This window comes from Aphis gossypii, chromosome 1, assembly GCF_020184175.1.
Source record: "Aphis gossypii isolate Hap1 chromosome 1, ASM2018417v2, whole genome shotgun sequence".
Classification (NCBI taxonomy): Eukaryota; Metazoa; Arthropoda; class Insecta; order Hemiptera; family Aphididae; genus Aphis; species Aphis gossypii.
The window spans coordinates 76,407,150-76,434,543 of NC_065530.1; the positions used below are offsets into that span (position 1 = coordinate 76,407,150).

Sequence of the window (27,394 nt, forward strand, 5' to 3'; positions counted from 1 at the left end):
TTTGATATTTGACTTTAAAAACATTCCGTCTAAACTATTATTCTGATGTGTGCCATCTGTGTTTTGATGGGGGAAACTTTATATCAACTTTGGGGATTGTTTAACCTTTCATACAAAACACATTTGAAGCTTTCATATAGTATACGTGTGAGTTTAAAAAAGTATCTTCTCTATATAAAATAAATTAGCCTACAGTACATTCAAATGGTGAAAAATACATTAAAATAATTTTTAGTAATCTTTGGCACCTTGTTGGTCATAAAAATACTTGTTTACTTCAATATAATATATAGTATAAAATATATTACGTTTAACGTAAAATTTGAAATTAACTTGAAGATAATACAGGTAATTTTAGAAACAATATTTCGTTATAAGGTTGTGAAACTATTTGTCTATGTGTACTACATTATGATGAAATACATTTTTTATAACTAAATTTGTCAAATTTTTCATATTATTAAAATTGTATTTTAAATCATAGATAAGAATAAGATAAGACTGGTAAAACTCATTTTGAAAAAAAATATATTTATTTGTGAATTCCTAATCGTTACAGACATTATAAAATACGTTGTATCCTATGATCACAAAACTTTTATAAATTTGTATTTTCTTACTTATTTAGATAGTCGTGTTATGAATATTTGATTAATACCATAATATTATTATTATTATTATACTTGGAGATTATGAAAAAAAGTTTTCATGCGACAGTGGTGTAGCTAAATAGCCTATCTAAAACGCCGCGTTGTCGTAATATCATTATTGTAATACTTACATTTATTAATATTTATAATACTCTTGAGATGCCATGAATATAATATCCCCTTAATATGTGTAAAATATCAACAAAAAAATACACCATAAACCCTCACTGAATATTTTTATTTGGAAATATTTTTTTATTATATTTATAACTAATCTTTGGTTAGAATATTATTTAGATATATGTACAAAAATAATAATTATGCCCATTAATATGGGGTTTTAATTATTTTTTTCATTTTATAACAACCTATATACTTACAGTTTTGATGCATTTTTATTAAAATCGAGTTTTTTATTGTTTAAAGTGACAAAACAATAATACGTATTATATTATTATGTTTAGATTCTAATAAAATAAATAATAAGAGTAGCAGTTGCTAACATCATTGTTCGGTTAACAGCTCTTAACGTAAGTTCACATTTATACCGACAGATGGCGATACTCAAACTGTTTTAATTTGAAAATTCGAATATTTTTTTTTCAACATACTATATATAATTTGCACGAACAGTTATTAATTTTCAATTTAAACACTTAACTATATCAATTAAAACAATTTTGAAAATACGTAACGAAATATATGAATAGAATATAATATACTTATTAAGAAAATACAATATAATGTAAAATTAATTACCATAAATTGTTATAATATAATATTACTTAATATAACTTTTAGTATATAAATATTAAATATAGTAGGTACTTGGTTTATTGATCATTATTTTTAGACTCTGATGAAGCGCAATTATTGTATTGATTTTATAATGATGTGGGTGTTTTTAGGCTTGTGCTTCGATTTTCTACATTAGGATTGATTTCTGGTAGGAAATCGGATCATGTTAGTACTTTGGAGATGAATGTAAACAGTAATTTTTTTAATAAATGATGGGTAAAAGAAAGAATTTATTAAATAAAATAAGAATTTTTTACATTGTTTTACAAAATGTATATTATTATTATTCTATGATTAAAAAAAAAAAAAAATTATTGTTGAAAATATAACATTAGCGCCAAGTTGTATCTAATATTTTACTTTTTCTATACTTAGTATAATTTAAAATGTTTTTATAAATTATATATATTTTTTTTTTAGTTAAAAATATTTGATTGATCAAAAACCTTGAACAATAAAATTAGTATAAGATCCAACATAGGTTGTTCTTATCTCTACATAAGAATTGCATAGGTGATTTTATTTTATTTTTTTTTTTTTTTGATATTCGAATTTTAAATGTATAGGTACACAATTTTTCAAAACTACCAATTTTCTAGTAGTATAGTTATTAAATTTTTATAATTCAGGTTTGAAAATATATCTAGATATTACTCATAAGTCATAAGTACCTTTTATTGAAACTTAAAAATCTAAAAAATATATTACGAACAAAATTAATTTTATGGAGTATTAAAGATATTTTAACCATCTGGTGTTCAAATTTAAACTAGATTACCTACATATTTAAACAATGAATAATTTTATTTATTATTGTATTATAATTTAAAATATTAAGTAGGTTCAAAAGGGAACCTAAAACTTACACGTATTTTATGAATTTTACTTTGCGTAATAATATTTACAAAATATGTAGATTAATTTTATCGTATTACCTATTTATTACCATTAACCTATTAACACAATTTCACGATAAGGTGGTATTAATTTACAGATTACTAATAATAAATGTGATATTATTTGTATTTATTATATAGTTATAATTTAATATTAATAATAAAATAGATGAAATATTTTTGACAACAATTAAATCATAAAATTTAATAATTATATTAAAATAAATTACTTTTATAGTAATATCATTAAAGTATATACTTAGTTGTACAATCTGATGAACATTCTCCACTTAGAATCTTTTTTCATAGGTATGTATGATAAGTATCATAATATAAAATTAAGCCCAAATTGTATTTTATCCATTACGATGATCCACCTGACACCTATCTTACAGCAGACCTACTTTTTTTAGTTTAAATATTATAAAATCCCATACTTTGTAATTAGGGAATAACACGCACCAGATTAGTTACACTGATATAAGTTATTAAACAAAATTTTTTAGTGTTTATGGTTTTCAGTCGAATATTAAACATTTTGATCAATCATAATTCAAACTTTTTTAGACTTCTAACTAATCAATATAACTATATAATATATATAAACATATTTTTTTAATAATAATTATTATAACATAACATAAATAGTTTGATTAACTCTATGATTTGATTATAATACATATTAAAATATTGTTAAGTGACTTAACTATTCGATTTCGATAGGTTATACCTTAGGATTACACACATGGGAAACTTAAGCTTAATAATATTGGTATTATTAATCATTATTATTAGGAGTAATACAGATATTGTTAGTCAGTGGAAATTATGATGTGATATTATAGTGTTCTTGTTTATATTTATCATTCTAAATGTTATAATATAGCTGAATTCACACAGAACGAAATGATTAATATAATATGTGGATTTATTAGAACAATGGTTGGATTAAAGATATTATATTAACACAATTTACTACGCAATATGCAATGCAGTGCATGTTATGTTATGGTCAATATTTCTCATATTATTCCTGAACTACATACATTTAATAAATAATATAATATACTTTATTACATAATTTATTGTTATTCACTTATGGTTTGATAGAGAATATAGTAAAGTTGTATTATATTGTATAAGAAGTTAATTTTTGCAATTAATACTTAGAATAAATAAATAAACATTAATTTTGATATAAAATTAAAGTTTAAAATTTAAAATTGATGCATTATTGTAACCAAAAGTTATTCAAACTTGAAATTGAATAATATACATAATAGTAATTTTTAGCAATAGCGGATTAAACTTAACATAATGTTCATATAGTTTTATACTTAAAAAATTGTTATTTCTTATTTCGAAATTGTATTTTTATTATTCTACCGACTATTAAACACCCGCGTTAAAGCCGTGATATTAAACTCAAAATATGTTTACTTACTTGAAGAACCTTTCTAAGTACATGCGCTTTTTGAAATCTTATAAACATTTTTCTTTGGTTGTCGAAGTTTAGTTTTACTCTTGCAAGAACTTTTGAGAAATGGCCTCTATATAATAGTGCCATCTAGACATTTTTTAACACTTTTAGTGTTACATAAAACTTTCCAAGTACTCTTTGTAATAAACTATACGAAAAAATGTTAATAGAAAATATTTAGGTAACATCAAAATGTTTCATGCTTCACTTAGAATCTACATTTTATTTTGTTTACGGTTAGGCATTTGCAACATATTAATAGTCAGATATGATTTTTTTATGAAACAACTTTAATAACCTTTATTATTTATCTTAAAGTTATGATATTGTGATGACCATGCTTATTATATTGTGGTTTTTATATTAATTAATAAACACATTAACTATACATCATTTTAAAACTATATAGGTATGTACAACCTAATATTATGATTTTAGAGTGTCTTCAGACTGAACTCATTAAAGCAATATAAATATTATATTGGTTATAATAGTATAATATTATGTTTTTTATCTTAATCGATGTTGTGTTTAGAGAAGGTAATGCAATACTAATTAAGTCTTATTAAAATTAATTCAATAATAAGAACATGTAGATAATCGTTCGTATATAGAATAGTTTATTAACAGTTTTAATGTACTAGAATTATACTAAAATTATAATATTTAAAAATGTGTTTCATTAAAAATATAAAAGTACTTGTTATTTTCAACATTAAATTTACGCTATAATAATAATTATTATTAATAGTTTGTTAGCTATAAATCAAATTATATGCTTAACAAAAGCAATTTGCTTAAAATCCTTATTATTGTTCTTATATTTGTGGTGTTAGTGTTGTGCGAAAAACTAGTAAGCCCTGAATATGTAAGATAAAAATATTATTTTATTACGTACTGAGGCTATAAATAATATATGTATAGGATTTATACTCTATTATTATGATTCGTAGTTGGCTTATCACGAATCGTCCCTTAACCATAGTATGCACGCAACATAACCCATTATAATGTTAAATGCATGTTTGATAAGTAATATTAGCTATTATAGAAATCCCGTAAAAACTATTTTAATAAAAATCTATCTATAGTTACAAAAAATATTAGTGATAAAAGTGTTTTTTATAAATAATTTTAAATGTTTGCTATGAAACGTAGTTAAACGTATTAATACTAAGATAATATAATTATACACAAATCTAGACTACTTAAACACTATAGTTGTTACGAATACTACATAAACTGTGTACATTCTTCCTACTCACTAAATAAACATTTTAACTATAAAAACGTCTTTTTAAATTTTGAATTAAGAGGTAAAACGTTCACAATGTCATTGATCATAAATGTGGCCCAGAAACAGCGTAATAATATGTAAAGTGTGCAAACTTTGATTATTCCTTACAAAATTACTTTTTTTAAGATATATTTTTTTAAAAAAACGTATGTTTACTAGTTAATTACGTATGACGCAAATGAGTTACATTTTTGATATAATGAACTGTGACGTGTGACGTCACTGCAATGCTTACAATAGTATAAAACGTTGCTAATAATTAGTAGAGTGACCAAATAGTTATTTTAGCAACATACAGAACCTTCACTTCTTCTGACACAATGAAAAAATTGCATAGCGTGTTCTTTGACAAGTAAAACAATAAAAAACACCTGACGATAATTTTATCAATTTGAATATATAAATACTGATGATTTGAACTTGATGATTTTTAGCCATTGTAATGTGATATATTTTTATTTATTTATTTATTTTTTCATAAATTTTTATATACACTTTAAAAGTTTCTCAAGATTGTAAACATGATTGGAAATATTTGTGTGAACTTCATAAAATTAATTAATAATCTATATTTTTATAAATATTTCCTCATAAGAACATTACAGGTTAATCGTATATTATCTTATTATATTTCATATTGTTTTTCGATATGAGTTTATGAGTAAGATTTTCACATTGTTGCTACCACATTACATAAACAACTGTAATTGTTCATATTTTTTGAAAACACATATTCTAAAGCTATACCCTGTAACTATACGATAAACTCATTTTATTAATAATTAAGCCATCAAAGTATCGTCTACCCTTCTCAAACCCTTCCGAAACGAAATCTATGTTTTTATTAAATCATTTCGTCTGTTTGTTGTTTTGCTCTGAAATAAGCTTTCTTTCATTTTATCTCATTCAAAGATTTTATAAGAGTTATATAAATACAACATGTTAAGCCAGTAATTGAAAGCTGATTTACACAAAATGTATACAAGGAACGCCGGTTTGCTTCAGGCCCTAAGTTGATCAGATTATAGCGTATTACATTCCGTTGTACGAATATAACTTAACAAATAGAGACAAATATTTTTAAGATAAAATTTAGTATAATGCTCTATTTTTACACAGAAGGTTGCAAAAAGAAAGTTTTAAAAACCTATTAAAAATACTTACAAGTTAAAGGAAGAAATTATAAAAAATATGTTTTTGTTTTAAAGTTCATATTTTGTAAAAGGTATATAATATGACGTATGTATATTATGTGTTGTTACGAAAAATAATTTTAACTTAAATGTATGATTCACACAGTAAAAGTCACAATAAAAACCACAACCTTACACTTTCTATTCAAATAATTTAAAACCGTTTAAGAACAAGTTTTATTCAAAATAAAAGGTTATTTCGGATACATACAAAACTAAAATTCATTTTTAATACTTTAATGTTGAATATCAAAACAACACATTAATTTTAATCAATGTCTATATGAATTCAGCGATATATAGTAGTTATACATACCTTCTAAAAATATTAGGTAGTGTGTTCCGGTCGGTTTTTTTTACTTACAAATATAATACACACACATACACACACACAAATATATATATATCATACCTTAATTTTTTATCACTCTTTTTAAAACCTTTATGAACAAATTCAAAATATTAAATATTAAGTAACAGAAAAAATAATTATAAAGACGTGATAAATAATTATGAAAAACAGTTAGGCTTCTACTTTGAATATTCACATCACGTTAAAATTACAATTTCAACAACAGTTAATCATCACTATTAGACTGAAAACTTTAATTCTCCAGTAAAAAATAAAGAATAATTTTTAATATTATTAATTGCACACTTGTAAGAGATTCTTTTTTATTTTTTTTTTTTTTTTTTTTTTTAATTAGCCTTATGTTTTAAGAAGACAGTTAAAAAATGAATTTCCAAAGTTACGTATAGTTCAGGTAGAAAATAAAAATCTTTTTGTTTGACAGAGGACCAAGTTTGGTAGTTGTAATATTTGGGAACACTTTGTTTTAACCATAAATAATATCGCTGTTTACCTAATATTTAAAAGTATTTTTTGATTACTCATGTTGAATTTCTTCTTGCTAACATTAAAAATATGATTTATACACTTAAAATCCTTAAAAAAAATAGGGTGCACTATGCCAGTAAGGGTATAAAATATATTATTTTTTAAAGCTGTATACATATAGTAATTATCTATTGTAAGAACTACATATGTATAATATATTTATATATACATAAATATTATTCAATTAAGATGCATATTAAGGTGTGAGCATTTTAAATTGATCATATTTTTCTCTTTTTTTTAATGTTCCATAAAATTTATTAATCTGCCTTGTCACGACTAAGTACTTTGCAGTTCTTTGTAAAATAATTTTAATTTCCTAGTCTTAAACTGGCTTTAATAATTAATTATATTGATTAAATTACTACTGCACATGGCAGTTGCAGTTGATTAGTTTTCAACTGTTGTTAATTTTAAACTTCCTAAAACAACTTCATATATACTAAGATACTATTTTTATTCTAGTTATAAATAAATACCAGTAACTTCTTACATTAGTACGTACATATATTATGACCATTGAGTACTATTTTTGGTCAATCCAATCACCGGATTACTTGTCTTTAAAATTCCAAAGTATTATGTATAGGTACAAAATAAATTATATACATGGTATACTAAGGAATGAGTATACACTCTTGAATTGTTTGCTAGATTACTATGCTTTTTTTCATAAATGTTTCAAAATAAATTTGTATTACTTTAATACTCTTTATAATAATTAAGTTATTTTTTATTAAATATATTAATAAGTAAATGGTATGAATGTACAATATAAAATTAGCATGAACGATTTATTGACATGTATTTATTAATTACGCAAAATATGAATGATTATTTTTCATTTCCAATAAGTATTTTAGAAATATAAACTGCTCGCACTCATATTGTATATAAAAATTAGTACACATTTTTGTTTTTTAAAATGAATTTATTTTTAAATTTTACCAAAAACTTTGTTTATTACTATTTTTCTTACAAAATTTGAGTCTTGAAAGTAGTTTTTTTTAAAAATATATTTGGATAATAGGTCCAGATTGTTCCAGGTAGTTTTAAATTTGATAATCTTATATCAACGAGTTTTTTGAGCTATGTCCAATGGAATGTTTTATTTCTTTTCAGTTACAGACAAAAATGTATAAAATGCCAAGCACTTATTTATGTGATTTTATCGCATTCGGGTGTAAACATTACTAATACCTACTGTAGTTTTAGGTGTAAATAATATAAAAAAATATTTGTTGTATTTAGCAATAATTCATACAATTCAATATTATTGAATCTATATTGGTAATAACTCAATTGAAGTTTATAATAAGTACTTACTCTATTTGTATTATGTACGCCGAAATTATTACATAGTATTAATTTACCAAGCTGTCATGATATACAGTGTCCATTTAATCGATCTTAGGTGGTTTATTGGTCTGTACTTCATTTACTACAAATACACCAAACTGGAATATACGTATAATATACTGTATAACAATTGACTATAGGTAGTTGAAATGCGTTTGTTAGCTATATAATATGAGATGTATTTTGAATTTATTTATTGATTTTTCAATGTTATAATAATTACTATGCCTTCAGTTGCCTTAATATTTCCATGTGTTGTGTACAACTTTACTTACATTGTTTATTAAAAATATGGCACAAGACCGATTTACTATAAAACACCATAAAAACATTATTTCGCTCATTTTTATTTATGAATAAACGTACACTTACAATGAATATAACTGTAATAATAATAATAATTATTATTATTATTATTTTTTTTATTATTCTTCTATGTTTTAATTTAAATGATAATATTAAACTGAGTGCAATCTATAGTCACAAAAACTCACTCAAGTGTAAATTTAGACAATACATGATTGTTTAATAATAACAATAACATTTAAAATAATAATTAATTACATTATATTACTTGCATTAAAAATGTAAGTATATGAATAATATTAGATAACAATAATTATTATGAAATGTTAGCAAGAAAAACGTAGACATTTTGATTATTGCGATTATAAAATATAGATGAGTACCATTATAGGTATCTACAATCTAAACTATGCATAGGTAATAACATATTATAATATGTTAACTTTTAAATTAAATCTTCTTATAATACACAATAAAGTAGTTTTCCAATAGATAAATGAATTGTTACTTATTGAAAAATTTTAAATTTCAAAAAATACAAAATGAGTATAAAACCATAATCTATATACATCAATATTGATTACCTGATTGTTACTTAAGTGTTAAACAATTTTCTTAAAAAAAAAAAAATTAACTAAAAAAATAATATATTTTCAAATAAACTTGTTATATTATTTATACTATAATATATTATAAATACAAATCATTGAATTCGTGTCAATATTATAATGCAATTATTATTAAATTAGTATTCAAAATATTTTCTTAGTATGTGTATAACCATGTTAATAAATCATTATTACCTATTGAATCAAATTAACTAACAATAGCTCCAAAGAACCCTTAAAAGCATATTTCCAAACACCATTTAGGTACATATTTAATTTGTGTTAATTTAATGTATCAATACAATTAATATGCCTTATTTTGTGAAATAACTTATGGTTAGCTAACATAGTTTGAAATGTATATCACTATGATATCTTTAAGTTATGAATCAAACATAGTACAAATAGATAAATACAACTTATTTGGATTTTGTTAAACGATATTAGTTGTGGTTGCAATATAATTTAATTAAGTCTTGACATATTAGTTTCATATAATTATAAATACCACGCATTAAACTTTGAATACAACATATTATATTATTAATTATTGTATACATCATATGATTAATATTGTGTTATTACAATGTTTTTGGGTTCGTTTGAATAGAAAATATCTTAAACATAATACAGTTTTAGAACTTATTAAATACATTATTTTTATTTGTTAATAATATATTATTGTAACTTATATAAAATGAAGTAGGAAAATTATTTTAATCCTGAATTATCTTAATTAAATTTAAATTTATAACTGTATTTAAAGTATTCATTATCTGTTCCAATAAGATTAATTTTTATTCTAACTGATTGTATACGATTAGAACTATACTATATTTAAGAAGCATAATTTCTACAAAAGGTTTACTCAATAATTCGAATTATTTTTTTCATTATAAGATTATTACAGTGAGACTTTCATTTAACGAATTATTTCTGAGTACCACAACTTTCATTGTAATCACGTGTTAAATCTATTTAATAAATTCCTTTATAATACGAATGGACTTTTTTTGTTCCCTATAAGACTTCGTTGTATGAGAGTTTTACTATAAATGATAATTAATGGATATTGATAATTTTGATTTTTTTTTTTTATAAATTAATGAATAATATTTTTATAAAATATCTGATACTAAAGTACTGCGATATAAATCACGCCATTTAAAATGCTATTATTTTTAAGTTATAAGTAAATAATTTTATTATAAGTTAATAATTAGCAACAAAAACCAAGGATGTTTATGTTAAAATTAAGTATATGTTTAATGGTTATGATAAATTGTATATATGTATAAAATATTTTCGGTTTTGTATACAAAATACTTAACAAGTTATGTCATAAATCAGTGAAATATATTTTCAATCTCCAAAAAAAATGTATCGCTGCCGATACTCTTTGAAAACTAACATAATTTCTATTTATATTTATTCATACGAATTTCAACACTTTGAAAATATTATAATCATAAATAATAATATGACACATGACCTTCTTTCTTATTATTATTTTAATAACGGTATTGGTACTGATCTTCGCTATTAAATTAATATATTAACTATAAGTATATATTTGAATAGTTAAGTCTCATAAAGTTTAGGTTTCGGTTCAACCATTTCGAATTCAGGTATACGTTTGTCAAATTTTTTTTTGTAAGTCGTCCAAGATCATTTTTCAAAATCTGTACATGATTTATTCGACGATTTTTTTTTATTGTTTGGCTAAAACGGCTAAAATATCGTCAGTTGTGTGAAAACTTAGTGGCAGGTACCGCACGTGTTATTATTATTATTATTATTATTATTATATCTATCTAGGTAGTATGTAGTAGCTACTGTAATAAACGTCGTCTGTCGGCGGCGATCGGAAACCGTCGGGTCGTCGGGTTTGCGAGGCATTATGGCCACCGCCGCTCGAACACTATTGTTGGCAAACACAACAGTCGATCCGACGTCGCGGTAACAGGCTCAAACGGGCCCAGTGTGGTGCACTCGGGACATTTTAACGTCGTCGTACAGTTCGTGTGGTCGTGATTTTTCGTTTTGATCTATCAGTGTCGTTCGCTAGCCAAATTTGAGCGATTCTCACCGATCTGTGCGGTGTGTGTGTGTGCGTGTTGATGTATTATTATTATCATTATTTTTTCTTTTGCAGGTGAGTGGGTGGGTTGGGTTGGCGACCTTCCAAAAGTCCGAGCTCGGCTTTAATTTTAGATCCGGAGATGATGGGGAGGAGAGAATAATATTTTGTCGCAAGTTGTGTGATATTATTTGTTTTCCATTAATTTTATGAATTTTCGTCGAGTTTCGATGGCTATGTGAAACGTTGTTGGGATTTATTACTATATACGATGGACGGCCTTTTTTAGTCATTATTTACAAATTGGTTTTTCAAGTTTTTTAGTAAAAACTCAAAATATCGGTGGAGTTACCACCGTCATGTATCTGTGTCCTGAAAAAAAAACAAAACATATTTTACCTTCGATTCATCGTGCTAAATAGACATTTTTTAATTGACTGTTGAAAAAACTAATTACAATATACATATTTTATTTTTCGTTTCACTCGTTAATCCGTTGTAAAAAAAAATATTATGGCGGACTTAAAAATTGTATGGTGTTTAAGGTTTCAAATTATTTGTTACGTTATTATTTTGCTTTGTTTTTGATTAATTAATATGAAAGACTTAGGAAAAAGATAAAACACAAAAAAAAAAAAAATGAAAATCTATGAATAAGTCATAATATTGCAGAAATATATTAAAATCATGCATTTATAATAATATAATTCTTAAATATATATTTTTTATCGTTTTAAAGCGGTGTTATTTTACTGCAGTGTAAGAAAAAAAACTTAATAGATGGTTCATTTTTTTTAAATATTTTACATTTAAATAACATAATTACATTAAAAATCTAGAATATTTTAATATGTTTTTTTATTAAAAAGTTTCATTACTGAACGTTTTTGTTTTTACGTGAAAAAACTTTACATTTATTTGAAAATCTCCAAATTTATTTCTTGCACACAATTTGAATACGTTATGGTTAAAATTATATGTTGGCTTGTATTATATTATATTATAGTTTAATTTTTAAACATTTGTATAATTTGTTCGATAAATAACAACAATTTTCCATACTAATTATGACTGTAGAAAAGGACGTTTTATTAGTTAATAAAACCTGCAGTGGTATGCGTAACTGGAATTAAGTGAATTATTCAGCCGAGACGATTTTCTTTGTTTAATTATTGTACCTACTTCCTAAAACTTGTATGCCTTGGTTTTTACATCAACATATATTAATTATAATTTTATAATTGAAATAACTCATAAAAAAATTAATTACTCATTACAAAATATACCAATATCTATAATAAAATAATTGTATTCAGTGTGTATGTAATTTGATCGTAGACCAATTACAGGAAATAATGTTATGAAATATTTTCGATTACAATATGATTAATATTATATTTCTAAATCTAAAACTATTTAAATAAGAAAAAACCTATTAATATTGTGAATATTAACTAGGTATTTAATTTTAAAGGTTTTACACTTTGAAAATAATTTTATTAAATGTAATATAAAAAAAAAATCTTATTTACAATTTAAGTTAACACAACATATAGATTTATGCATACCCTTGTATTTTTTGATAAAAATCGATTATTAAAAAAAAAAAATTAATTATCTTTCTAAAATTGTCTGTTCAGTAGGAATTTATTCAATTGAAAACATTGCAAATGTTAAAATTGAATAATCATTGAATTATCGTGCATTTAAAATGTATTTTTAATTTTTTAAACCCAGTTTCAGATAGTTCGCATTTTATAGTAAACTAATATCATTATTTATAAATGTAAAACATTCATATATTGTTTTTTGGTGTACTCGTGATATTAATAAAAATATCGAGTTAAAATTTCTAAATCGTATAATAACATGAATAAAATATAATTATTTAGTTGTAAACAAAATTTAAGTTTAATTTTTTGTGTTAACACATATTGTTATGTTTCTGTATTATAATATTATAAAACAAAATAAATTATCATATTGAACTGTATCAAGAATTAAACTAAAAAGTAAAAATAATTTCATACAATTTTTTAATTGATTCAAATATAAATTAAAGTTGAATTTTTCTTTAATTGAATAGTATTTTATTTACCAATTCTGATTATAATAATCTTATTTTCGACAATATTTATAAAACAAGACTATTAAAATATATTTTTTTTCATTTATGGTTTGTTTTTGTTTAGGTTAAATTATTTTAATATTTTCAACAATGTTAAGAATGTGTTAAAAAATAACAATACAATTAATTGAAAATATAAATGCAATATTCTAGATCTAAAATCAATAACTCGTCATTCGATAAAATTATGGGTTTTGTTTAACGAAGGAAATAATATTAATAAATGTATCAAAATATTAAATATGTATCATTAAAAGTTTCTTTACAAAGTTCACACTCAGGTTCAAAGTAGTTATGTTACACTAACGATTATTTAGTTCGTCGAGCCATGTGGATACAAAGATAAATTTTAGAAAAAATGCATAGATAGTAATAATCATTGTATGATGTTCCAAATATTTAACATCTTTTTAATGTCTATACGTTTATACATACAGTAATACACTATGTATGCCAAATATTTTTGTGAATACAATAAGTACACTCTTCGGTGTAGTATTTTTGTTTTATCGCGGGGTGTATAGAAATACCCATACCCGTTCAGCCATTAGCATTTAACATAAAATACTATTTATATAATATGCACCTATGTTTATATTATTGTTATTGTTATTTTTTTTTTTGCGTTAAATTCTTACGTGTTTTATCTATTGCTTGAAAACTTAGTTTCCGTGTGTAGCGTGACTGTTGTGGTATAAATTAAAAACGCCCACTGAGTTATTTACGCTTTTGTTCAGTGATATCTCCGCTTCAAATTGATTTTCCGATAATAATCTATCCGGGCACCCGACACGTAAACTTCTGTTCAAAAGTGTATACGGGTAATTGGATCGTTGCTTTGTAGTAACAGTAACCTCCGCGAGACGAAAAATACCCACCGGGCCCTTTGAATTTGCAATTCAAATGATTCCTGCCCACACCACACTGTCAGCATATTCGCTACCGTTTTACTTTGCAGATTTGTCGAGCCATACATCGTTTCGGTGTGGGGATTTTCTCTTCAATACTTTGCCCTCCACGGCTATCATGCTTGGTTCATGGTATGGGGCTAAGGATTACTGTGGAATTCTTAACATTGCCGCCAGCAAATCCTGGATTTCAATATCATATATTATCTCTATAGCACTGTTCAAATATGACAAAAGGGTAGTATATAGGGTCCATAGAGTACGGTAAAACGTTAAAGTATACGATTTTAAATTCCAGTAAAATTTAAGAATTGGTACATTCACATACATGTTTTGCAGTCGAAATTTAGAACTTTGTAGTGTAACTATGCGGTCGAAAGAGTTATTGTATCTGTTACTTTACTTACTAAAAATAATTCAGAAACATCAAACAAATTAGGCAGTATGTAATTAAAAAAAATGTTCGTCGTCTACCGAATTTGGATCTCATATTTATTACTAGAAGTATCTACTAAATGTTTAGAGCTTAAATACTGACGTTAAAAGTTTAATTATAGCGAGACGAAAAACAGGCTCTTTAACATTCGTTTGTAAAGTTTTATAACTTAATGATTAGTCAAAGCTAATTAAATTCTATGTACATAAAGCCATTTCTTGAAATAAAAAAGAATAATCAAAATTAACATTCAAATATATATTTATAAAAAAAAAAAACTATTTTTTTAATTGTATGTAGTTTAGTACATTACAAATGCATAGATATCATATTACATTATAGAGTATTAAGTATTAACTCTTAATACATTATTAATTATTATTCTTATGAGTTAATGTTGGTTTATTGACACAAGACACTTGTATCGCAATCAATTTTCGAACTTCTGAAAAGAAAATTATAACATTATCTTTATTATCAACCATCAAATGTCAAATCGTTAGTTTCTCATTTGTAATCTTTAACCTATATATTTACATAGTATAATGGAACACTTATGTATATTATGGTATACAATCCTACTGAATTTATTTTGTGTACACTTAAATGTTTATAAATGAGAAACAAATGGTTCAATATTTAAAATGCATCATATGACATACATCGAAGTTTTCAGTAAAATATTAGATTTGTTCTTTTGAAGAATTCAAAATTATTATTAAAATGATAATATAAATGAAAACTAACATTGTAACCGTTTAGTTGTGTAATCGTATTTATTAGAATTTGTATTCTATGTATTTAATGATGGGTATGTTAATTTTGTATAAATTCCATATTTTGTAAATAATTTGTATCTAGTAAATATACACTGTATGAAAAGTATTTATCAAAAAATAATTATTAATCAATAACTAAAGAAATGTTATTAAATTTATGTGATTAAATTAACGGTGAACAATGTTATATAATTCGATTCCACGTATTTTGTTTGTATAACAACTATAATGCAATCATTTATATGTCAAGTCAGGTCACTTGTATAAAACAAAATGAAATATTTTGTAAATAAACTCTTAAATTTGTAAGTGACAAAGGTAGAATGAAGTTTATAGGAGGATATTGGCCAGGTATGTTTTTTCATTAAACTCTGACTCTGGAAAATGTATACTACGCCAATAAAATATATTTATTCACGATTGTAATGAGTTTTTTTGTTTGTCCAGTGGCCACACTGACCTGAAAAATACCATGCAATTTAAGTTTATAAAATATTTAAAGCTTTTCTGTTTGAAGTTTGCCATACAGTCGTATCATAACCACTGTCATCGTTTATTCCGTTTGTAGAAACCGACACTGTCGAGTATATTTTCTTCACAGGGTCGGGTCGTCAAAAAATTAATAAAGTTTTCAGCGTTACATCACATGACATCTTATTATCTTTATTTGCTTGTGTGTGTGTGTGTTTTTTTAGATTCGTATATGAATACGTAATTGTTTTGTATTCACATTAAAATAACCGAGTAGAAATCGTCTGTTTGGTCACAATCTCCGGATCTAAAATTTTGGTATGGGTGGTGGATGGGTTGGTCGGTAAATCTAAATGGGCTATGGAAACTATAGTTGTATTTCATCTTTGCCGTCCGCGGTGGCGTTTTTGTGTATTTTAGGCTAGACGAATAACGTTTACTACGCGCACAGAGTGTGAAATAAGCGAAGCGATAAAAATAAAAACAAAAAGGTAGTCGCAAAAATGACTTCGAAAAACGACAAAAGTCCGTCGGCGAGCGACAGTCTCCGAATAACGTCGTTGCACTCGACCGGTTCCAAGAGCGTGGACGACAACGAGAGCCGTCAGGACAAAGCCTCGCTGTCGGCCGTCAAATGGCACTCGGCGCCGACGACCGGACCCGAACACGGACGATCGTCGTCGCCGTCGTCCGCGAGCAAGTCTGCACCGGGCACGGCGACGACCGAATTGTCGGTGGCCGGCGGCGGCGGCGGCGGTTGGAGATCGCTCCAGAGACAAAAAGTAGTGACCGCAGCGCCGACGCTCGAAGACGACGAGGACGGACGGCCGCAGGTCACGGCCGCGACACCGGCCGACGCTGACCGGTCGCCGCGTAAACGTTCGGCGGCGGTGCGTCGCGGTTACAGTTGCCAAGAACCGTGTGCCGCCCGCCGGCCGATGACGATGAACACCTGTGGTTGCGTGGCCGTGGGCGGCGTGGGCGGCGCCATCACGGCGGCCGGCGAGAACAGGAGGCGCTGGCTGTCGGCGGACACGAGTGGCGGCGGCCACGCCGTCGCCGGCACGAGCCGGTCGATGGAGTGTCTGCCGTCGCCCCAACCGCCGTCCACGCCGCAGCACCTGCACCACCGCACCAGCTTCATAATGGCCGCGGACGACCGCAAGTCGCTGGACAGCTGCCTGGACGACGTGGGGGCCACGGCCGCGGCCGCCGAGATGGCCGACCGCCGGCGCGGCATGTTCGCGTCCACCCGGACGTCCGTGCCGTCCCATCTGTCGCTCGCCTTGCCGTCCTGCGAGCGCCGCCTGACCATCCTTTCGCCGCACACGCACACGCCGTCCACGCCGGCCGCTTTTTACTCGTCGTCGTCGTCTACGGAGACCGCTTGGCACTTTTGCACGTCGTCCACGGCCACCGCCATGTCGTCTTCCGCTTCGTTCGCATCGCATCACTCGACCGGAGCCGGGGCCGCGTCCACGGCCTCGGGCAACGCTTGCGGCGGCAGGCCCCGCAAGAAGTGCCGGCCCGGCATGGTGTTGCCTCGTCTCGTGCTTCCCGGAAGTTCTGACTTGGATATATTTTCACAGTAAGGATGTCATTTTTTTTTTTTGTTTTTATTTGCTGATTATTATTATAGTCCAACCTCTCCGTCCCGGCTCTCGCGGTCCTCGTCTAACCTGGATCGAGGACAAATTTATTCTATTATCGGATGCCTTGCAACTGAGAAATTTATGTTTTAAAATCATAACTATTTTCAATGGCAAATGGTAAATCGAGCTTTAGGTTAATTTTCATTTGATTCGAATTTGCCTTTATTGTTATTGTTATTACCTCGTAAACTTCGTTAAATTCTAATAACCCCCACAATTAACATCCGAATTTCGCAAGAAGATTTCGTAGAATTCCATATTTTGCGAAACTTGCACGTATTGTGGAATGTGGAAGTCTTTACCGACGTAAATGTTCTATGACTTGCTTTTGTACGATGTTGGTATCCATGTTAATTAAATCGTTTACAAGACTATTATGAAATATGTAAACTCATTTTAACAAAGTATATTGTTCTTAAACAACAATAATATTGTGTTTAAAATGATTTATACGTGCAGTGTGAATAATAAATTGTAGATTATTACATTGTAGTTTATTACAAAATATTTACCAAAAATTATTTTAAGACTGTTAAGCGTTACTGAGAATGCAAATCTATATTATTTTTGCAACGCCTACATCGGTTTTGGGTTTGTTTTTTCGTGTTCGCCCTGCTGACGCTGCCACTTATCCAATTTTTTCCCAGACCATCAATAATGTTATTTCTACCATGTGCGTTATTTATGAACTTCAAAACTGATAAATTTATATAATTAATGTAATTTAATCACTGTACGATTCATATTAGTACTTATATAAAGGTTAGTTATGTGCTCATTAAACAATCTTCTTCAACATTTTTAATTTTTGAATCAAGTGTATTTTTTTTATTAAATAAAATAGATAACAATTGATATGAAGTTCAGATAAAAATTAAAATCTTAATTTATGGAGTAGTACTTATACACAGTACCTAATTTATTTACCTATTTTTTTTAGAGATATCTTATCTTGGTTTATTATTTTATTTATTATGTTTCTATTATGCACTGATCAGGTCTAAAACAAAACAATCTGTATACCTATTCAATGTCAACTGGCAAATATTCATTAATAATTATGATTGTTATTATTATAAGTCACGAAACAATGACGAATTTTACCTTAACCTGCTTCTAAGTCCCTGGAGTACATTATTATCCAAGTATATTATTGCCTGTGGCTTAACATGTTTAATTACAATTTTATTAAAAATAACGTTAAACAATACTATAATATTTTACTTTTTCAAAAGTTAGCGATCATACAAGTGGATTTTTTTCTTGTGAAATATATAAAAACAATTATATACAAAAATATGATTTAAACTAATGTTATCCTTCCATAATGTAATTTTTTTTTAAATAAATGTAACCAAATCTATCAATTCAATTTGATTAGTTTTTTTACCCACTTTTCAAACTTTTGATAAATATGTTTTCGCCTCAAAAAAAAAAAAAAACCACGTATTATTTTTTGTTTTTGTATTTTGTAGTATTCCACGTGGTATAACATAACTATTATTAGCATGTAGCTTAGTAGCTACTTTATTTTGTAAAAGAGAAAGAATGGTGTCTCTGTTTTAAAACTCCCTAGGGGGCTTTTAAATCGTTCTACTATTCTGAGATCTATTAAAATGTATAGGGGCAGTAACTGTTATGAAGTTGCACTATCGTAAAAACTCATCTAAAATTGAATTACTATTCTTTGGAGACCGTTACCTGTTAAGGACTTTAAGTCAATGGACAATTGGTGTAAAATAAGAAAAAACAAACACCAATTCGTAAAAGTTTAACAAAAATAATTTAAATAGGTACCAAGTGGTATATGTATTTGGTCATAGCTTGTAAGAACATAAAAATAATTTTGAATTTAACTTCTTGGTTTCCAAAAGAATGAATAAATTACATTAAATATATATATTTGACTTTATACTTGATTATTTCTTAGGTAAAATTACTTTAAAATGTATTTTGTAGTCGATTTGATCATATTAGGATTTTATTTATAACTACAAAAAAGTTTGCACATATTTTTTAAATTCAATTTTTTATTCTAAACACCAAATTTACTACACTTTCAGACTTCCTGAATATTTAATATGATACTAAAATACTAAAACTTTTATAATGGATGTAATATATAGTGTATCGCATTATGTTTGTTCCAGTCAATTTTTTTTTTCAATTAATAAATCGATTGTAATTTATTTTTCATATTATTTCAAATTTTGAGATTGTGTGTTTTTAAAAAAAATATATAATAATTAGTAATATTTTTCAATTACTTTGAAATAGTTTTATTATTTTAAAGTAAGGTTCTCTATAAATTCAATATATCATCTATAATAATCAATAATATTTTCAAGATAATCTGTACTTGTACTTCAATAAAATATTATATACAAATCGACTCTTTATTTGTTTCATATTATTATCTATTGTATTAATAAACAAAATAAATTTATCTGGTTTTTATTTTTAAAAACAGTTTCAACTTTTTTGAATAACAATTCAAAATGAATTATAAAAAATATAAACGTTGCGAGGAAAATAATATCTGATTTTGTTTTTGTTTCATTCTATATTGTATAAACAAAAAAAAAACAAAAACGAAATAGAAAGAAACAATTTTCTGCAACTAACTGTTGCAAAACTATTCTGCAAAAAAATATATCAGCGGGGGTGTTTATACACATATGTTAACATTGTTCAGTTTAAAAATGATTTAAATTGAAGTAAAAATGAAACATACAATTTTAGTGTTAAATATTATTTATTAAACATTGTAATTTTATTTTTCTTGACCATGTTATAAAAATATATTATATTTTTTATGTATATAAAACTACTATATCGAAAAGAAATTCTATATTTTTTTAAATTTATCATCATTATTTATACTATTATACTATAACTTAATGTATGCTAATAACTCGGCTAAAAAGTAAATCATTTGTAGTGATTGACGATGTATGTTTTCTACTTTGGTATATTTGCAGTGAGTAAATTTTATTATTCATTTACATTTCTTCTCTGCACACATAGAGCTATTGATATAATTTAAGCACGAGCTATTCAGTTAATAATCCAATTTTTAATTCGTAGGCATGTCAACTCAGACTTTTAAACCACTCCATCTTCTTGGATAATTGATTGGTTACAAACACAATTGGCATAAAAAAAATAAAAAATACTTACCATAGAATAATAATATAGTTAGATAGACCTCAAAAGACATAAGTTATTTTTATACTTAAGAAAACCATATATTACAACTTTGATAATCATATACTATTAAAATACAATATCTATGTCCTTACATTTTAAGAACTATGTTTATTTTTATGATATATTTAATTTATTTTTTTTAATTGGACCTCGCTTCGATGGGTATAGCAATTACAGTTCAACGATTAAAAATATAAATATATACCTATTACAGTCAATACAATTAAAACTGTACGAGATAATTAAAACAGTGCAGTTGAGTTTTGAGCAATAAGGGACAGAAATATTATTCAGTGTTAATTTGAATTCGTTGTATATATTAAGACGGAAGTTAGTATAGAAATAAGAATGCACGAATTATTGATTTTTGAAGGCCAATAAGTGTAGATGATATAATTGTTAATAAAATCGATATTTAGTTGTTAAATTGATGATTATTTTTAACTTAAGTTTTTACAATTATTTATATTCCATGAATGTTGACATGAGTTATATTACGTTAAGATAGGTACTAACAGTTTCAAAAATATTTTTCTACCATATTTCAGTTGTGCGTTAGAAAAAAAAAGAATAAAAAAAAGTTGATACATCAAAACCTCAAAATGTATAATATTATGTTAAGTAACGAAGAAGATTTATTTATTATAAATATTATTATTATTATAATAAATATTGTGGGATTATTGATTTTTATTTTATTTTAATTATCTGTTTGGTCGTATAAAAATAGCCTTTTTTTATTGGAGTTCAAGAGTATCCGAAAGTATTAGTCACGAGATAAGATTAATGATTGAACACATATTATATGAACAACAATTTAAACCTTTCATGCATATTACGAGTAGTAATTGAACATATTTTAATTAAATAGTTATAGTATTATTTAATCATTTATAGTAACTACCAATCAAAAAAAAAAAAAAAAATGATAGGTAAGGTTAGGTTTTAATGTTACAACATACATTTTAATAACATATTAATTTATAATAATATGTTGGTACAATAAAATGTATGTTGTATATTATAATATTATTATTATTAAAACTCAAAATTAAATAATATGTTAGAACTATACTAAGTAGCATAATATGTTCGTTAATAGTAGGGAATCAATGAAAGTTTTTTGAGATCCAATAGTGCAGAACTAGTCATTGGGTTATGATAAACAAATATTTTTCTACTAAAATGAAACAATTTAAATGGTAAACATTATAATGCAATCAAATAAAAATAAATTTTTGATTGTAATGTTTATAGAACAACATATTATACTGTAAAGGCATGCTTGAATTGTACGCATTCATAGTAGGTTCTTAAGTCAAAAAGTTCCTAAGTTTATACAGGAAACCAAATTTTGTTCAACTAATCCTTCGAAGGTTTATTGTGCACAGATGCATATGTTTCTACGAGCTATTCAGAACTATTAGAGCTCTGTAAACCCTGCAAGTTCACGTTTTTAAGAGATTTGAGACAAAGTTTTTCGGTGTAAAAAAAAATAGGTATGAAGCAAGTAATATGAGTTTCTCGGTAACGTTTATATTAGTAAATATTAGTTGTATTTGTATGATAGATTTCTGAACTACTTAAAGGATACTGGTGACATAGCACTTAAACTATATACATTTGTCTGTCGCCATACTTTTTTTATGAACATTATTATTATTATTTTTTTTAAATTAGATAATATTTATCAATAATAGTGCCGTTTATATAATGTGATAATAATGTTATAATTTTATTTAGGTTAGATTGCAAGGTTAATTTTATTTCATTAGGAAATTGAATATTGAGTATAACAAATGAACTATTGTCAGGAAATAATTTAGGGCCCGAAAATTACTAAGTTACTTGGTTTATTTTTCCTAAAGTTAAAATAAATGATTTTTGTATTAATTTGTATTAATAATTTTATTATCATTATATGCATTTTAATTCAGTATTTAAAAATAAACAATATGATTTACATAATAATAAACTGAAATTACACAATTCAAAATAGCAATTGAATGTGTACATATTCTGCATATTTATTTATTGTCTTTGTTTGTCATATTATTATTTTATAATGCAGATTATGTTGAACTGTAATCATTTTAAGTACGACAGATAAATATTCAAATCGTAGACAGAATAAAATTAATGTAAGTATAATAGGTGTCTATATACAACTGTTATTTTCCCTGCATAATATATTTTGATTTTAATATTAAATAATTAATATAATTGAACCTCGCTTTGTGAATTTTAAAATTTCGTTAAATTAATGTTTCTTTGATAATTATTATAAAACTAAATCGTTTTTATGACAAATATTTGTTCAGCATTAATCATATTTTGTATATGTGATTAATTTTTATTTTACGTTTTTTTTCTAAAATATTTATTATTTTATAATATATATCTACGTAACACATTTTTCGCAGAATTATTTTATCTTAATGTATATTAAGTAAATATACATAATATGCTTTAAGCAAAACATGAGTAATTTAATAGCATTTCCCCTTGGCATAGAAAGTATATCATTTTACTTTTTGAATTTGAAGCATATATTTTTTTTTTTTTTTTTGAATGTTGAAATACGGAATTCATTCGTTTTACCAACAAGGGACTAAACATAATTCTTGTCATTCAACAAAATCATCATCACAGTTTATTTTTATGATGTAGTTTTTAAGTAAGATGTGTATTTATTTTTAAATTTCGTTTGTGCGCACAATAGTGGTTTTTTTTTGAGATAACAAAAACTTTTAGAAGTGTTTTTTCGTTATAAAATAGTTCTTGTAATGAAAGTACATTAAATCTACAGAAGCATTCAGGATTAATGTTATTAAAGCGGTCTTAAGAAAAATTAGATACTACTATTTCACTCTGTCAGTAATATAGTATCAAAACTGAACAAATTAAAATCACCTAGATTAATTTGCTCATGTACGACTGTTGTTGGTCAAAACAAAAATCATTTACCTAACTCGAATGATATGTATTCGAAAAGTTAACTCTACATTAAAGTAGATTAGTGTCATGTTTGTGTTGTGCAGTTGTGAGATTTATGTAAACACGTCTCAGAAACAATTATTATTTAAATAATGGGAATTTTATAAATAACAAATTAATAATACCTCATACAATGTACCTTATAAACTTGTAATTAAAAATTATTAATTTTTATTTCATAGTATTACAAAAGTTTTTTTGTTTTAATATACGATGTAGTATTCTTATGAAAAATTAATATATATTTCAACGTCATAGATCTGTTGTACTTTTATAATTCGTGCTTCATAATAATTATTCGCCATTTGTATAAATATTCACTGAATTTATGTACAAAATATGCGTGAATGAATTATTACTACATAATAACGAATATGAAGATAATACATATTCATACTATACTAACTAATATGGTTGTATAAAATACAATAATTAAGGTTTTATTAATATTTCATTGCTATAAAAGAATAAAAGAATTCGATAAAAATATATCAACAATTAAATATCGAAAAGCAAAGATCTGATCAACTTAGTAATGGATTTTAACTGTATTTTTTAACTACATATAAGTAGACTTTATTTACAACCTTAAGTTTTCGCGTACAATTTGTTGACCACTTATTTTATAAGTTAAAGTATTCGTATACTTTATACTTCTCAACTAATAACTGATAGTACTGTTGTAGATATCCATTTTTCCATACAAAAATCACTATGCCCAATTAGGAAACATTTTATTGACGTAAATACATTTTGTATTTTAAGATATTATATTTTCCTACCGGAAATCACAAGTAAATAAATATTAATTTGTTGAATGGTGTTAATGTGAAATTCACAAAGCACATAAAACTGACGTAATAAATGATAATAATATTAATAATTGTTAAAACAATTAAAAAAAATAATACTTTTGTCTATTTTCGTAATCTTTATGCCAGTCCCATTTCACAGAGTCCAGCTGAAATTTGCACTGAGTTTGCTAACGGTCCCTTTAGAGTACTCAAACTGCCGCGACGGGTCAAATCTGATACTTCGTTAGTTTAGAACATTTTCACAGGAAAAAAAAATAAATTGAAAAATGTCGCATTTTGACGATGATTTATTTGTATCTGTAGACGGTCAGTCTTTAAAAAACCGATCTGTCACGAAAAAAAGAGAAAACGTATAGAAATGTTTAGCTGTTCAGGCGGTGATTTAAACATTCTCTCACATTTCTTAAAACACTGAAGTAAGTTAATGCTGTTTGTGTCTTTGGGGACAGTATAGGAACCTGAGTGAAATTCGTGGTTTGTGTGCGTACTTAGCTATTAGTTACAGACTCTTGGGATACGTGCATTACGTAGTATCGTATAGAAGGAAAGATAAAATCTAAATTTGGTTAGTGTTTCCGATTCAAAAAATGAAATGTTTTTCCATCAAAGTACACTTCCTACAAAACGAAAAAAAAAATGTTTTTCTTTACCAACAGATGATTATCACTTTTATTTTAGACATATTGTTAAGGAGTTTTTAATTTATAATTATTTTTCACACTCTATACCTATTATGATAAGAGATGGTAAATATTCATTTTCAGAAGATTGTTTGAATTAAACATATAAAAATCTTTTTTAAGTAGAAACTATTTCAGCACGTAAAATTATAATACATTACTTAATTGCAGATACATTTCAATTTTTACAATAATTTTGTTTTCAATTGCCGAGTATAAAATTCTAAAATTAAATAAGTATAATTATTGCTATATTCCTATAATAATGAATTGTTTTATTTTAGGTTAATGAAATTGTATAATAGTGATAGGTATCTAAGGAAAATTGAAATTGATTATATACTGATTTTTTTATTGATTTATTATACGCGATGTATGATATGATATAATAATACGTTGGTTTTTAATTACCATACGCGCTTTTCCTAGGTAAAACATATGAGAGGAGAAATTATTTTAAAATGCATTCAATATACTTACTTTGTAACATAAATATTATATTTGTATTTTGATATGTATATGTCTTATGGCTGGGGGTCATTATTCTAATTTGTGCTACACCGATAATGTTAAAAGTGGAGACGGTGATTGTTTATAGCAACCGGTTGCTACGTAAAAATTTTAAAATAATAAATAAATATATATTATACTTACTGTAGGTAAATTAAATTTACCTACAGTTTAATCCTCTTCTCGTAATTAATGCCTAATCGACATTGACATTCTTAATTTATGTCAACTGTATTTAATAGAAACAAGACATATATATGTATCGATATATCTGCATTTAGTGTAGACATAATATAGATTTTTTTAATTATTATTTTGAAAATCATTTTTTATTGTATATCCAAATTGCATACACGTTTTATTTATGAACAATAACACTTGCTTGTATAGTAAATTTAATTTATTTATTCCAAGAATAGCGATGGTTCAAATTAAATTTTAACAATACACCTGATTTTAATATACAATATAAAACTTTGATATTATAACAAACTAAAGGAAAGTTAATAAGATAATATTGAAAACAAAATTGATTACGGACGGTAATTTCCATCATATTTAAACACCAAAGTTTAGAATTTATTGAATTTATTAATTTTACTTATAGTGTCGGTATCATCAATTTATTATTTATTGAGAGACATACACAAAATGACGATGTACAAACAATTAAGCCGGTGACACAAAAATACATTTTTATAATTTACAATCTTATCAGTTAATATTTGTTTTTCTAGTTTTTAATACCATAAAACTGTCCTTTAAAAAAAAAATTAATCCATGCTCACAATGTTATTTGTATATCATACAATATGTGGGATGACAATTCGAAAAGCACTATTGGTATTTTTGTCAATATTGAGTTGCACATTGAATTATGTGTTTACAATGACGATGAAACGATTGTCGTCATCAAATTGAGTGAAAACTTACTATTTCTCATACAAAAACACCTATATTAAAATAATCAGTTGGTGCCAAAATTGTTAAATGTGCTATTGGTGTAGTATGCGTGTTTCCAAAACAATATAATATTTACTCTTTAAAGAAAAACTCACTCAGTTTAAACGTAAAAGTATGCAATAAAAATATATTAATTAATTATATCGGTTAATTATCGAAATATTTTAGACTTAATTTATTAACAATAATTGATGAATATAATCTTATAATATAAATGGTTATTTTAAAGAATATTTTTGTGTTTTTGTTATGTTAAGTTTTCCGTGTTTATTCAATATAC

General features: G+C 25.9%; 1 protein-coding gene across 7 annotated transcripts in view; it reads left to right on the forward strand.

Annotated features, from left to right (window-relative positions):
* LOC114131724 (cAMP-specific 3',5'-cyclic phosphodiesterase) overlaps window positions 1–27,394 on the forward strand; it is a 657,881-nt gene that overhangs the window by 464,447 nt on the left and 166,040 nt on the right. For 2 of the 7 annotated variants that reach the window (XM_050198949.1, XM_050199364.1), the window contains exons 1-2: window positions 11,426–11,640; window positions 16,708–17,875. The exons of the other annotated variants lie outside the window; for them this stretch is intronic. In XM_050198949.1, coding sequence (XP_050054906.1) covers window positions 16,791–17,875 — 1,085 coding nt within the window. In that variant the 5' untranslated portion in view covers window positions 11,426–11,640; window positions 16,708–16,790. Of the gene's footprint in view, window positions 1–11,425; window positions 11,641–16,707; window positions 17,876–27,394 lie in introns of those variants that run through there. 7 annotated transcript variants of the gene reach the window in all.